Below are 13,788 nucleotides of genomic sequence, written 5' to 3'. Positions count from 1 at the left end.
CACACACACACACACACACACACACACACACACACACACACTTTGGGTGGTGGTTCTGAAAACTTGAGTCTGAGGTGAAAACAAGTGTAAAACGCCTCCCTTTACACTCGTACCCAGTGGTTACCAGGCTTTAGCTGAGCCTCTCCAGGCCCGGAGAGCTCACCACCTGAGCAACTTCGGTCATCTCTGATAGCTCGGGTTGACTGGAGTCCATTTGTGCAGCAGGTTTCTACCCCTTTCATATAGGCAGGCCTGTCAACCCTGTTCATGAAGGAAGCCAAAATAGACCAGATTTTTTTTCTTTGGGCTGGGGAGGGAAGTAGAACAATGACCAGAATGGGAACTTTACAGGTTGAAGCCTTGGAGGGGGGACGCAGAAGCAACAGTGACCCATTTCAGGAGCCTGATGCTGGAGGCTGGGTCCTGGGCAGGACCATGGAGAGGGACAGAGTCTTAAGTTGTGCAGCTCTGGCCATCTCTGAACAAGGCACTGCTATTTCTGACTGCCAGTCTGGAAATGTGACTGTTCTGCAGTTCGAATAATGCCGGTGTTTTCTTTTCTTAAAGTAAAATCAAGGGTTCATTGAGGGACTTGCAGATTACAGTGGCACAGATAGCCACCCGGCAGTTATGAAGTGACTCATCTCTTCACTGCTGCTCCCCCACTGCCCTGCCTCCTTCAGGCCGAGGGAATTACTGAGCTCCCCGTCCTGGTTTTCTAAGAGAGAAATTAAGTTTCTAACAGGGCATTGACCAATATTTTCTCCCACTCCCATTATTGTTCAAATTTACCCACATTTTACAAACAAGGGTCTGGTCTGGTTTCGCTGGACTGGGAAGAACCCTGCGGGTAGATTTACACTTCAGAGCACGCCGAACACGTCTAAGTCCTCTTCCACGAAGTAGCTTTCCTCCCTGAATAAGCTGTTCCAGGTCTTTCTATCACTCCCGCACGTCATGGCCGAGAGCCTCCTCACCCTCTTCATGAGCTCATCCTAATCAGCTGGTAACCCGGAAGGGAACAATGTCAAACGGGATGTCGCCTTCCTTGTCTTAGGTCATGCCTCCATTCGTGTTGCCTACTATGGTATGATAGCTTTTGAAAGCGTATCACATTTCTTTTTTTTCTCTATGAATTAAATAAATGAAATAATGACTATGATGCACTTATCTTTTGAAGGGTTTTTTGTCTCTTTTTTCTTTCTTTTTTTAATCATTTTATTAGGGGCTCATACAACTCATCACAATCCATACACACATCAATTGGGTAAAGCGCATTTGTACAGTCTTTGCCATCATTCTCAAAACATTTCCTCTCCACTTAAACCCCCAGCACTAGGTTCTCATTCCCCCCGCCCCCCCCCCTCCCTCATGAGCCCTTGATAACTTATAAATTGTTATTTGTCATATCTTGCCCTGTCCGACATCTCCTTGAAGGTTTTTTATGTGCCAGGCACTATGCCAAATGGTCGAATAACGAACCTAGCTAAATTCCATGTGTCAGCTAAGAATTATTCCTACCTTCTAAATGCAGAAACGCGGGCACAGAAAAGTGAGCTCACTTGTGCATGGAGCACACGGTGAGTGATGAAGTCAGAATGGGAGCATGGATAGTTCAGCACTGGGCCACTTGGCCACTAAGCTGCCTTCTTTTTCAAATGCTAGAACTGAGTCAGACGCGGGCTCTCAACCTAGGGCCCTTCTTAGAAATATCATTCTTCCCGGCTCCACCTGGTGCACCTGAATTAGAGTGTCGAGGATTGGAAGGCAAGTGTTTGTATTTTAACATGTTCATACATGCTCTGCTTACCAGGAAGCTGAAGAAAATTAGAACAAGTCTGTGAGAGCCAAAACATGACCTTGAGCATATCCCATCTGCAATTTGAGAACATGTCAAGAAGAAACTTGATTCACTGAACACAAATGGCAGAAGACATGAGGAACTGTGGGATGACATCAGAGCATCATACATGAAGAAAGAAAAAGAGTCATGAAAAAGACAGGAAAGAAAGGGAAGATGGAGGCGAATGTCAGAAGAGACCAGACGTCATTTCGATCACAGAGTAAGCAGTTAAGGCCAATGGAAGAGATGAGGAAGCCAAACAGAAATTGTCAAAGGCATCTCGAGAAGACAAGAGTAAAACATCATAATGAAATGTGCACAGCCACAGAGTCAGAGAACCAGATGGCAGAACACACAGTGTTTCTTAAATTGAAAGAACCCAAGAGAAACTCCAAACATTGAGCTGCAATACTGAAAGATTCTATGGACAAAATAGTGGATAATTTGGGAAGCATCAGAACACACAGAGTCACTATACTGTACAAAGAGAACTAGCCATTCCAAGAGGTAGTACTGTGATCAAACACTACTGGTAGTAAAGGAAGAAGTTGAAGCCGCACTGAAGACATTAGCCAAAAACACGACTCTAGGCATTGACGGATCACCAATTGCAATGTTTGAGCAGCACTCACTCACCTAGGCCAAGACATGTGGAAGACAGCTCCGTGGCCGACTGACTGCAAGAGAGCCATACTCGTGCCGATTCCAAAGAAAGGTGACCCAACAGAATATACAAGTTATAAAACAATGTGGCATTAATATTACATGCAAGTAAAATTTTTCTGAAAATAATTCAGAATTCTAGGTAGATTTTTAAAAGGGCGTGGAAAAGGGTATCACTGCCAATGTCAGAAGGGTCTGGGCTAAAAGCAGAGAATAACAGAAAGATGTTTACTTGTGCTTTACTTACTGCAAAGACACTCAATTGTGTGGACCCTAACAAACTATGAGTAGCCTTGAGAAGAATAGGAATTCCAGAATAGTGCTTGTGCTCATGTGGGTCTTGTACATGGATCAAGAGGCAATTATCCAAACAGAACCAGGGAACACTGCATGGTTTACAATCAGGAAAGGTGTGTGTCAGGATTGTAACCTCTCATCATACTTACTCAATCTGTATTTGGAGCAATAATCAGAGAAACGAGGTTATATGAGGAAGAATGTGGTACCAGGATGGAGGAAGGCTTATATTAATAACCTTCCACGTGTAAATGGCACAACCCTGCTTGCTGAAAGTGAGGAGGCCTTGAAGCCCTTACTGATGAAGACCAAGGACTGCAGTACTCAGTTTGGATGACAATTCAATGTCAAGAAAACCCAAATCCTCTCACCTGGACCAATAGGAGAAAACGGAGAAAAGTCTGAAGTTGTCAAGGACTTCTTGCTTGGATCCACAATAAACGCTTATCAAAGCAGTACTCACGAGATCGAACGACAGATTGCAGTAGGTAAATCTGATGCACAAGACCTCTTTAAAGTGTTGCGGACTGAGGTGTGCCTGACACAAACTGTGGTATTTTCAATTGCCTCGGAAGTGTGTGCAAGTTCGAAGAACCGATATACTTGACTTGTGGCGCTGGGGAAGACTCTTGCAAGTACCATGGATGGCAAACACGTCTGTCTTGATACAGCCAGAATGTTCCTGAGAAGCCAGGATGGTGAGACTTTGTCTCAGATACTTGGGACGTGTCGTCAGGAAAGACCCATCCCTGGGAACGGACAGCACGCTCGGGAAGGTAGAGGGCAGAGACACAGGAAGACTCTGGGGAGATGGACTGGCACCGTGGCTGCAACAGTGGGCTCAAATGGAACAATTGTGAGGATGGGACAGGGTGGCAGTGAACACCAACAACAGGATTGGAAGTCAGGAGGTTGTATTTGAACTTGTTCAGAAGTACTGCCAGTCCATATCCATCTGCAGACCTGGTAGCAGCCTTTCTGAAAGCCATTGGTGCTGGGGTCCCTCAGATTTGGCAGCCACCGAACCTGTAAGAATGTGTTGGCTCGGTCCCCTGTGCAAATCGCCTGAGCTGGGTGGTCAGGGGGGAGTCTGCGGAACAGACTCTGGAACAAAGTTCATGGTAACGGCAAACCCTGCCCACCCCCACCCCCGCCTGCTCAGTGACTCAATCCCCGCTGCAGATTAAAAGCCCTGGCAACTTCAAAGCAGTGATGCCTGAGCCCCCACCCAGATACTCTCACTTCATTGTTGAGCGTGAGCTCTGGGCTTTTCCACCTCCTTTTTGACAGTAGCAAATATCTGGACATTTTTAAAGCTCTCATTATTCTCATAGACAGCCAGGGTTGTAATCCCCAAAGAGGAAGCCAAAGAATATTTAGCTCCGTAAGTGAGGGTTTCTACTCCTACAAAGAGGTACAGTCTAGGACAGGGGTCCTCAGACTTTTTAAACAGGGAGTCCGTTCACTGTTCCTCAGACCCGTTGGAGGGCCGGACTATAGTTTAAAAAAAAACTATGAACAAATTCCTATGCACACTGCACATATCTTATTTTGAAGTAAAAAAACAAATGGGGCAAAAACACCCGGCGGGCTGGATAAACATCCTTGGCGGGCCGGATGTGGCCCACGGGCCATGGTTTGAGGACACCTGGTCCAGGAGGTGTCCTTCTAAGCCCTTCTAATCCCTTTTCCTTGAGCAGCCTGCGACGGGCTTACTCGGGACACTGAGTATCATGAGGATGTCTTAGACACTGAACCCACAGGTGTTGGATCCAGGATGGTCCGATGAGCGCCTCTCGTGTCAAGTAAGTTAGACAAACAATTGGGAGGTCGAACTTGCCCCCTGACTGCTTAGTCACTCAACCCATTGAGCACAGCCACTTTGATCCTGCTTTCAGGAACTTCACCGCCCCGTAGGGGACTGATAGCTGTGGTTGCAGACTGTCAGTCTACTCTGACCCCTAGCGATGCTCTCAAACAGAGAAGAACTGCCCGTAGGGCTTCCCAGGCTGTAATCTGTACACAAGCACACTGTCTCCGCTTTTCTCCACAGAGAGGCTCGTGGGCTCGAACTGCTGATCATTGGGCTAGCAGCCCAGCACACACCAACAGAGTACAAGGAAGTCAGTGAGGAAAACCCTGAGGGAGTTCTGGATGGGAATCAGGGAAGGCTTCGTGGAGAAGAGGCATGTACCCTGGGTCTGAGGAGGTGTGTGAAAAAGGAGAGGAGGGCAGGGAGGGAGGCGTCGTATGGGGAGAAAACCAGGGGAGCCACATCATGGAGGCAGGAACACATGGAGACAAGAAACCCCGCTGGACTAGAAGGAGCACACTGGGCCGCTAACCAAAAGGTCAACAGTCCGAAAACACTAGCCACTCTGGGGAGAAAGATGAGGCTTTCTACTCCTGTAAAGAGTTACAGTCTAGGAGACTCACAGGGCAGTTCTACCCTGCCCTATAGGGCCGCTGAGTCAGAATGAATTCGATGGCAGTGAGCTTGGTTTTCTGAGTGAGATCGTGGGAGAAGAGGCTCTGGGTTTGAAGCACAGATAGTGGCCCAGTCTCGGAAGACCCACGTATCAGACCACGGTGCCCAGAGCAGGGACAGCTCCCAGGAGGAGCCTTGGAAAGTGTCACAGTCTTTACTCGGTCCCCCCACACCTGTATATCAAGCTACCTGGCTAACTTCAGACCCACTCACAATGTTTCCCAGTATCGTTTAGAGCAGATGAGAGTTTATAACGCAATCTCTTCTATAGTAGCTCATTCGTCCCAAGGTGTCAGAGTGGATTCCCAGGTAAAAGATGAACACCAGAAGGCAATGCTTTCCCCAGAAGAATGACTTTCAAATAGGACTTCAGATCTCCAGGGAGGAAGTAGTTTGGGATAGCAAGCCCTTCCCTGAGCCTCCCAAATTCCGGCATTTGTACAGGGGCAGCCAGGTGGGGGCCTACCTGACTGTCAGCATCTTCCTCCTGATCTCCCTCGCTGTCTGGAGCAGGGGCTGGTGTGACTGTGACCGCAGGGAGCTCAGCTGGCTCCTCCTCTTTAAAGGATAAACATGGGACAGGTCAGCACCAAGCACTAGGGTCTAAGCAGCAGCAGTGGCACTAGGAGGAGGAGTCATGGTCAGACCAGGACTTGGGTCACTTCAGGATCTCCCTAGGCTTGACTGGGGGCTTCCTTGGTGAGAGGAATGTGATGTCAACTGTCACTGCCCTGACCACTGAGATACCTGCAGATGGGAGGAGGAGGCCATTTCTGCCATCCCTGTGTTCACAGACCTTTCCGTCCTGGCTAGGAATGCTGAGAAGAGTTTGGGCAACTAGAGTCTGGCCCTTCCCCTACCAACCTCATGGAAAGGATGCTGCTGACTCCCCGGCCCAGGCAGCAGGTATAAAGCCATGGGGCAGGACTGGCTAGGTTTAGTTCTTGCTCTCTCACTTCATCTGAGCCTCGGTTTCCTTGTCTGCAGCATGGGAACCCTGACTACTGCTCTGCCTCCCCCAGGGGGTTCTGGGTAAACCCGTCAGGTCTGGTGTGCTTTGTAGAGCTCAGAGGGCAGTAACTCTCCCACTCCCCTATCCCAGCTGCCACCAGAGCTGCTGGGCCACCATCACCAGAACCCCTGTGGCTTTCTCATACCTGCTGGCCTCAGGCCATCACCAGCAGTATTGGCCTGGTCTTGTGTGGAAGTGACAGGAAGGAGAAAGCATGTGCCTGCCCCAATAGAGTCACACTGGCCTTCGAGGAAAGAAAGACTTCAACAGTCCATGGCCTTCTGAATCTGCGGGAGGAACGCATGGCCCTTAGGCCAGCAGGTATGTCGGAAAGGGCTGCTACTTCCCAGCCAGCCTCGCTGGCCTGGACATCTTCTCACCTTCTCGTTTGCTTTCTGCTTTGGCCTGGGGCTTGGCTGTGGCCTCCTGATTCAAGCTTTCTTCCTTGTCCATGGAGGGACTGGCTGCGAATAAAAAAGGGAACACATCTGATGTGGGACCACACATGGTCCCTGCCAGGGCAATTCCATCCGGTGGGTCGGGATGGGCAGCTGAGCACCTGCACAGGGGTAGTGGGTGGGAAGAACCCAGGCTGGGAGAGGGGTGCCTGGATTCTGGTTCCACTCCACCAGGTGAGAGTGCCCAAGTCCCAAACTTTGGCCTTAAATTCTCTCGACCTCCTGGCTGTGACCTTGGACAAATCACTTCCCTCCCAAGGCCTGTTTCCTCTGTGGTAAAAGGGTTGGACTCGGCGGCGACAGCTAGGAGTTGTTCCTTTATCAGCACAAGTGGCAGCTGCTGAATGAAGGAGAGGCTGTGAACGACCAGTGACGGCTGTGCTGAGCAGGGCACGGGACTGGATGGCACACAGGCCTGGGTGTGCTCCCCTGGACTAGGCTGCCCGGACAGTGCAGGGCCTATGCAGTGGAAACTCTCTATGAATCACTCGGAGCATTGCTAGGGCTGCAAGGGGTCTACTGGTGGCCAAGCTCGTGGGCGCTCTCTCTCCAGTGGAAAGAGCTGACCCGGCATATCCCTGCCACAGCCTTTTTGGTTCCAGACACCTGCACCCAAGCAGAGCCTCCTTCAATCCTTGTGCCTGCAGGCTTTTCTGGAGGTGTCTGCAGGGTGGTGTGCACCCAATGGTGACATCCTGCTTTCCAAGTAAGGAAAATGGAAGGGTGGCTCTTGTCAGAGTGACTGTGTGCCTGACACCCAGTCATTTCAAGGGGGCAGGGGCTCAGGGATAGTCCTCCCCAGTGGCTCAGTGGGGGCCGTGGTAAAGGAGATGGAAGAGAGCGATTCCATCGGATGCATGCAGATTGCTGCCCTCGAGCACGGGGTGCCCCTGGGAAGCCTGGGTCCCCTCTCCACGGCCCAGAGTCTGCCCTCTAAGAGGCAACACCAGGACATGCGCAGAGCACTGTAGTGGGCGTCCACAAGGCAAACTAAACACTAATGCTTTCCTTACTGCAAGGGCTGCCCTCACCCACGTGGTTGTGGTAGCAAAATATTGGTGCCAGGTGGCCTGGGCTTGGATCCCAATTTCACCGCTGTGGAACCCTAGCTGAGTGGTTCCTTCGCCTCTCTGTGCCTCAGTCTTTCATCTGTCAGGCTGAAAGGGTTGGGAGGGCGAGGGAGTTTCTGCATGACCCTGCTGTCTGGGAAGCAAGGACAACAAGAACCGCCTGTGAGTGGCGGCCCGTGGTGGCAACGAGCTGTCCCGGCCAGAAGCGACTCTGCGGAGACCAGGCCCGATGCTCCAGAGGGCTGAGTGAGAAGACACCCTGAAGATCATCCAGCCCACAATGCAGACACGGAAACGGAGGCGGTGCAGTCCGGGAAGCTGAGTAGATCGAAGATCAGCGCTGCAGCCTGGGCCCAGGGCTGGCAGAAAAGAGAGCATTGGACCAGAAATTTCCTCCTCTGGGTCTGTCTCCTGAACTCTGAGTTGCTGCCGCTGCCACTACCTCTATCAATAGGCCGCACTGTGCACAGTGCAGAGTGGCCGCTATGGTGCATGAGGTCCCATGAAGTGAGGTGTCGGGGGACAGGAGGGGATGACACTCCACTGGCCCCCTCATCCAGACTGGAGTCAGTGCCCCTCACGTAACCAAGCCCTGTGGCCTGCTGCTGTGTCAAGTGTGGCTGTTTTCAAAGAGGGGGTCCCTTGGTTCCTGGCCGAGAGCTGGTTAACCTCTGTGACTCGAGGCTGGAGGAGCTGCAAGGACGGCCAGGTTCCCTCTTGCCCTTGCACCCTGCACCACACACCTGACTTCTCAGTGCTCCCTCAGAGAGCCAGGTCCACTGCAGACTCGATTTCTCTGTCTCGCTCTCTCTCTCTCTCTCTCTCTCTCACACACACACACACACACACACACACACACACGCACACACACAAACCCACGAGCACATGAACATGCACGCATGCCCCAGTAAAATCATCAGAAAGGGCATAAGATCGCAGAGCAGAAAAACTCCTTCCTTCCCAGGGATGGTGAGAGTTCAGACCACAGGCCATCCCCTTCCATGGGCCGGCTCTGTGGAAAGAGCCGGGACACCTGGGAAGAGTGGAGACATTCGGCCCACCTCCTGGAAACACAAACACCGGTGGAAATTCTCAGGACTGAGACTCTGATCACAGGCCGGTTGGCCCCGGCCCCTCCGTGATGGAGTTCAGGGCTGTAATTTCTGCACAGACTGCATCCTGGCACAGGGTGCCCTGCCACACAGTGTGCCTAGCATGCTTGCCTTCCTGGGACATTGTCTCAGGCTCCCCCAGTGCTCATCTCCTCACGTGGCCTCCCCAGGCCAGTTCTCCAGGTGACTGGATCATCTCCTTAAATCCATCTCCTCTGACCTCAGCCTGGCCTGGACATCACGTAATCCTGTTAGGACAAGTGGGCCAGCTGGCGGCTGATGGCTGTGGGAGTGCCCAGGCAGGGAGCCCTGGCATCCCAGGCGAGAGCAGGTCTTTCTCCTCAGGAGTTTGCTGAGCTGGTGAGCCGCAGGGGGCCTGGCACAGAGCTCCAGCTGCCTTCACTGGGCCAGGCGGGGCGCCCGCTGCACTCGACCTGCACACGCCCTGGACTGTTGTTGAAATCTGAGGGTGCCATGCGTTTGGGGCAGCCGGTCTCACAATGTCTGCTGGGGTTCACCTTGAAGAATGTCTAAAAGAGGCTTGTTCGCCACGTTCTTCTCCCACTCTGCTTTTCACAATATGATATACTTACATACTTTACACCCGATGCGAAAAATAAAACAAAATCGTGGGCCAGTGGTGCCTGGCCTCCTGCAGGTGGAAGGGAATCAGGATCAGCCCAAGGCTGAGTCCTGAGACGGGGGTCACCCCTGCCTCCACCCTCCGCATTTTCACCACTTCTGACACAAGCAGTCCCACCCCACCCTCTGCACGCTCTACTTCTCTGCTCTGTTCCAGATGTCATTGCAAAGACCACACTCCCGGTGAGGAGGTTTACTAGGGACAGCAACAGGTTACAAATCAGGATCAGAAAGAACTTAGGATACAGTTCTCTGATCAGGACAACCTCTTTTCAGCTGTGCCCACAGGCAGACCTCCCTCTGACCCTCAGCCTCTCAGCCTCTGCCTTGCTTGGGTGAGTGTCACCAAGTTCCTTGGTTCCACTGGTAAGGGCCCAGAGGAACCTCACGCTGCTGTCAGTGAGATTCAGCACAAAGGGAGTCAGTGCATCCCCTGCAGCTCCCTCCTTCCCTCTGTGGGCCAGAACCCACTGCACCTTGAACTGCTCTGTAGTTGCCACCATTTCTCTGCCACTGCTTCTCACCATCTTACACCATCTCAGGAGTTCCAGTTCTTCCATGCCCTGGGTCTAGGGGGTTCTCAACACAGGAACCCAAGGTCCAAAAGACATGCCCTACTCCTGGCTCTTCTTTCTTGGAGGTAGTGAGCCCCTTTCCCATCCTGCCTCTGGGATGGCTCGTTTTAAGACTAGTAGGAGGGCCAGACTGGCCAATGCGCTCATTCGGGTGCCATACACCTTATTTGCTGGTTCCACTCTCACAAGGGTGTCGTGCACCTGACTGGAGTTATTAGCAAACTGCACAGCCTCGTTGGTGAGCCCCAAGCACCTGATAAGCATAGTCCCCACCCAATCATCCTGTGGGAGTCACAAGACCGAGAATGACGAGAAGGGCCATGTTAAGTGACTTGTGTGCCACCCAGAACCTGTTCTCGGGGCAATGGAACTGCAGGCAGGACTTGGAGAGGTGGACGGTGGCACTCTCGGCTGCCTCATCATGTGTCAAATGCAACATCAGCCCCCACGGCACTTTGTACTCTGCTCAACGCCCCCATACACACCACCACTCTCAGGAGTGGTCCTAGCAGCTCCCAGAGGGCACCTAGCTGGGGAGCCAGTCACAGGTTTCTTAGGACTCGAGCTGAATGAATACAGAGCAAAGGGCAGGGCTACTCAGAGCTCAGGATTAGAAGATACTCTCATTAGAGGCCTTGGCTGGAGAGTCCCAGCCAGCCACTGGACCTTCAAAGGACAGTGGGTATGGTGGGGAAATTACCGAGGGTAATTTAGATCAGTTCAGGGCCTCATTAGTAGCCAGTGAACCCCTTCACTGGACAAGGGGAGAGTGAGATATGGACACCCTCATACTTCATTGTCCAGAATTCTTGAAGGCCTCCCTTAGCTAGCCCTCTGTCTGTCTCGACCCGTCTCCCTCACCCACGCTATCCTCGGCCAACTCTGTGTGCCTACCACCCCGCCTTACCCGGAGGAGGAAAGGGGTAAACAGGGTAGGCCTTGCTTACCTGCGCCCAGAGGGTCCAGGCTCTGGAGCATGAGCTGGTAGATGGTGGTGCGAATGATGCTGTTGTGCAGAGAGGCTGAGCTGCTCCCTCGGGTCAGCACGGACGGGAGCTGAGCAAGAGCAGAGCCACGTAGGCCGCAGTGAGCCTCTCCGCTGGCTAGGGAAGAGCCCCCACAAGCCTCACTGCTGCGCTTCCCTCCCATACCAAAGAACAGGAGAATGCGCAGAAGCCAGAGCCTGGCCTCCCCAGTCCCTTGGCTCCAACCAGGGGAGCTTCACAGCTTTCCTCCTCTCAGCTCTTCTGTGACTGCCTGATCTTACACACCTCCTGAAGGCTCACCCCCATCAGACAATGTGTACTAAAGGGGCCACATTGCCAAGGGCTTGTATATTCCCACCCAGACAGGCACACTCCTTCAGAAACCACACAGAGCCTCGGAGAGGGGCTACACCTGCAGGACGCAGCCCTTGACCGCCAGTGACGAGCCCTCTCATGCTCCCTTACTGTCCCCACTAGATACACAAGGTAGGCGACCCATTCTACAGCAAAAGAAAGGGAAACGCAGCCGCCAGGAGGCTTACTCAAGGTCATGTGGGGAGTAAGTACAAAAAGCAAAACAAGCAACCCAGACTCTGATTCCCAGTCCATTTGTTCTCTGTTCACACACTCACAGAGAGAGCCATCTGTCCTTACAGACAGGTTTACTGCAGGGACACATGCTCATCCACAGCGACACTTGGCAATCCCATCTGATTTACAATGGAACAGCCTAAGACTAGTGCTCGTCAGCCAATGCCTGTTTCCTCCCTAGATCTCTCTCTTCTCATTCCTTCCCCCTTTCCCTCCCTCCCTCCTTCTCTCTCTCAAGCCCTCTTGCACCCTCCTTCCCAGGGGTCTCTTCTCTCACCCCCAGAAACTCTCAATCTGCCCTCCTCTGCCATCTAGTGGCTGTAGTGACACACTCCTCCACATCAGGCTTCTCACTGCCATCAAGTGTACCCCTAGGACGGAGTAGAACTGCCCCTGTGAGTCTTCAGGGGAGTAGAAAGCCTCGTCTTTCTCCCTTGGAATGGCTGGTGGTTTTTAACTGCTGAACTTGCCATTAGAAGCCCAACGTGTAATTCACAATTCTCAGCAGGCCGAGGGACTTACTTAGGATGGGGGCAGTTTCAGGCCAGAGTAGAGGGTCCTAGCTTCTCAACTGCCTCAATAATTCCTCCCAGATAACCAGTAAGACACCCAGTAAGGCATTTTTCAGAAACCCCGGACCCCCATTCAGTGCACTTCCTTTCTTTCTCTTAGTTCAGGGCCATTCTAACTCCACGGCTTTCAATCAAACAAGCACAGAATTCCAGACAGTAAGCAGGACTTGAGTTCATCCAATCCAACAGCCCTGCAATAGACGCAGAATCTGAGGCCCCAAGAGCAGGAAGCGGCCAAGGTCATAGAGCAAGCTGTTGGCAGTCCAGACATCTCAATCCCAGCTCCTAAACTAGCCCATCCTTACCCGGAGGTGAGGGCGCTTCTGGTAAAGGATCCTGGCTGGCAGCTCGCCCAGGCCCTGGGTCCCAGCCTAGGACCTCAAGCTTTGGGGTTGCAGTGCCCAGGGCCAGTGGCTCTCACTTGAGACACCCCCTCCCCTTGTGCCCGCAGTGGGAAGACTCCATATAGCACCCACCTTCAGCTTCTTGTGTTCCTGTGGCTCGTCCACTGCAACAGCCCCACCAGCCGGCTGCAAACAGGGACATGAGTCACAAGACAGCAGGGGAGGCCCTCACTCCTTCTGCCTACTGCCCTCTCTCTCCAGGAAAGCCCTGAGGTTGGAATACAGAAACACTTCAGAGATAAACTGGTCTCAGGACATGTTTTAACACATCCAACTCCCACCCCCATTCCTGGTCTGGCTCCACCCACATAATCAACTGAACCCACTTACTCCCCACACGGAAGACCCCTCAGTCCATCTGATGCATGTGCCACAGGTCACCTCGAGACCTTCATCACGGTGGCCTTTAGGTCACCACTACAATGTCGCTGACCCAGGGAAGCTCAACAAACAAACAAAAACACCGCTGTCAAGTTGATTCCAACTCACAGTGCCCCAACAGGACAGGGTTAAACTGCCCCCACAGGGGTTTTAGGCCCTAATCTTACAGAGACACCGCCACACCTTCCTCGCCAGTTCAAATCACGGGCCTTTGGTTAGCAGCCAACGGTTTCCTGCTGCGCCACCAGGGCTCCCTCCGGGAAGGGCAGCTGCTCATATACTTTGATAGATGCCTGTGCTTTTCTGAAGGAGCCCTACTAGCACCTTGAAGGCAGGATCTGTTTTATTCGTCACTGGGGGCCCAATATGAGACCACTGCCCAGCACTTAGCAAGCATTCAGTGCATAGCCGTTGAATGATTGCATGAATAAACTCTCATACAACTCAACGTCCCCACTCCTCCCTAGTCTTTTCCCTTGCCCGCAGAGCCGCTCCATTCCCATCTGCCAGCTAACTTTCCTACGAGCCCTTTCTACCCCCACTGCCTCATGCGCCCTGGCTCACTGCACTGCCCTATCCTCCAGGGCTGCCTACCAACTGTGAGCACATGGTGTGAAGTAGTTAGTTTATTGTGCCAACCTGGCCGATAAACACATGTGGGATTAATTGAAGGGTGGAAAGATAAATGGCTCAG

General features: G+C 52.3%; 1 protein-coding gene across 1 annotated transcript in view; it reads right to left on the bottom strand.

Annotated features, from left to right (window-relative positions):
* The window catches only part of SLC24A1 (solute carrier family 24 member 1), a 39,209-nt gene that overhangs the window by 4,125 nt on the left and 21,296 nt on the right, over positions 1–13,788 (bottom strand). Inside the window, exons 3-6 of the mRNA XM_004711995.2 lie at positions 12,786–12,839; positions 11,108–11,216; positions 6,684–6,767; positions 5,758–5,849 (exon numbers count right to left, since the gene is read on the bottom strand). Of these exons, the coding sequence (XP_004712052.2) occupies positions 5,758–5,849; positions 6,684–6,767; positions 11,108–11,216; positions 12,786–12,839 (339 nt within the window). The remainder of the gene's footprint in view (positions 1–5,757; positions 5,850–6,683; positions 6,768–11,107; positions 11,217–12,785; positions 12,840–13,788) is intronic.

This window comes from Echinops telfairi, unplaced genomic scaffold, assembly GCF_000313985.2.
Source record: "Echinops telfairi isolate 266 unplaced genomic scaffold, ASM31398v2 ScPeMD7_7475;HRSCAF=8513, whole genome shotgun sequence".
Lineage (NCBI taxonomy): Eukaryota > Metazoa > Chordata > Mammalia > Afrosoricida > Tenrecidae > Echinops > Echinops telfairi.
This window is presented reverse-complemented; position numbering and strand designations above follow the sequence as displayed.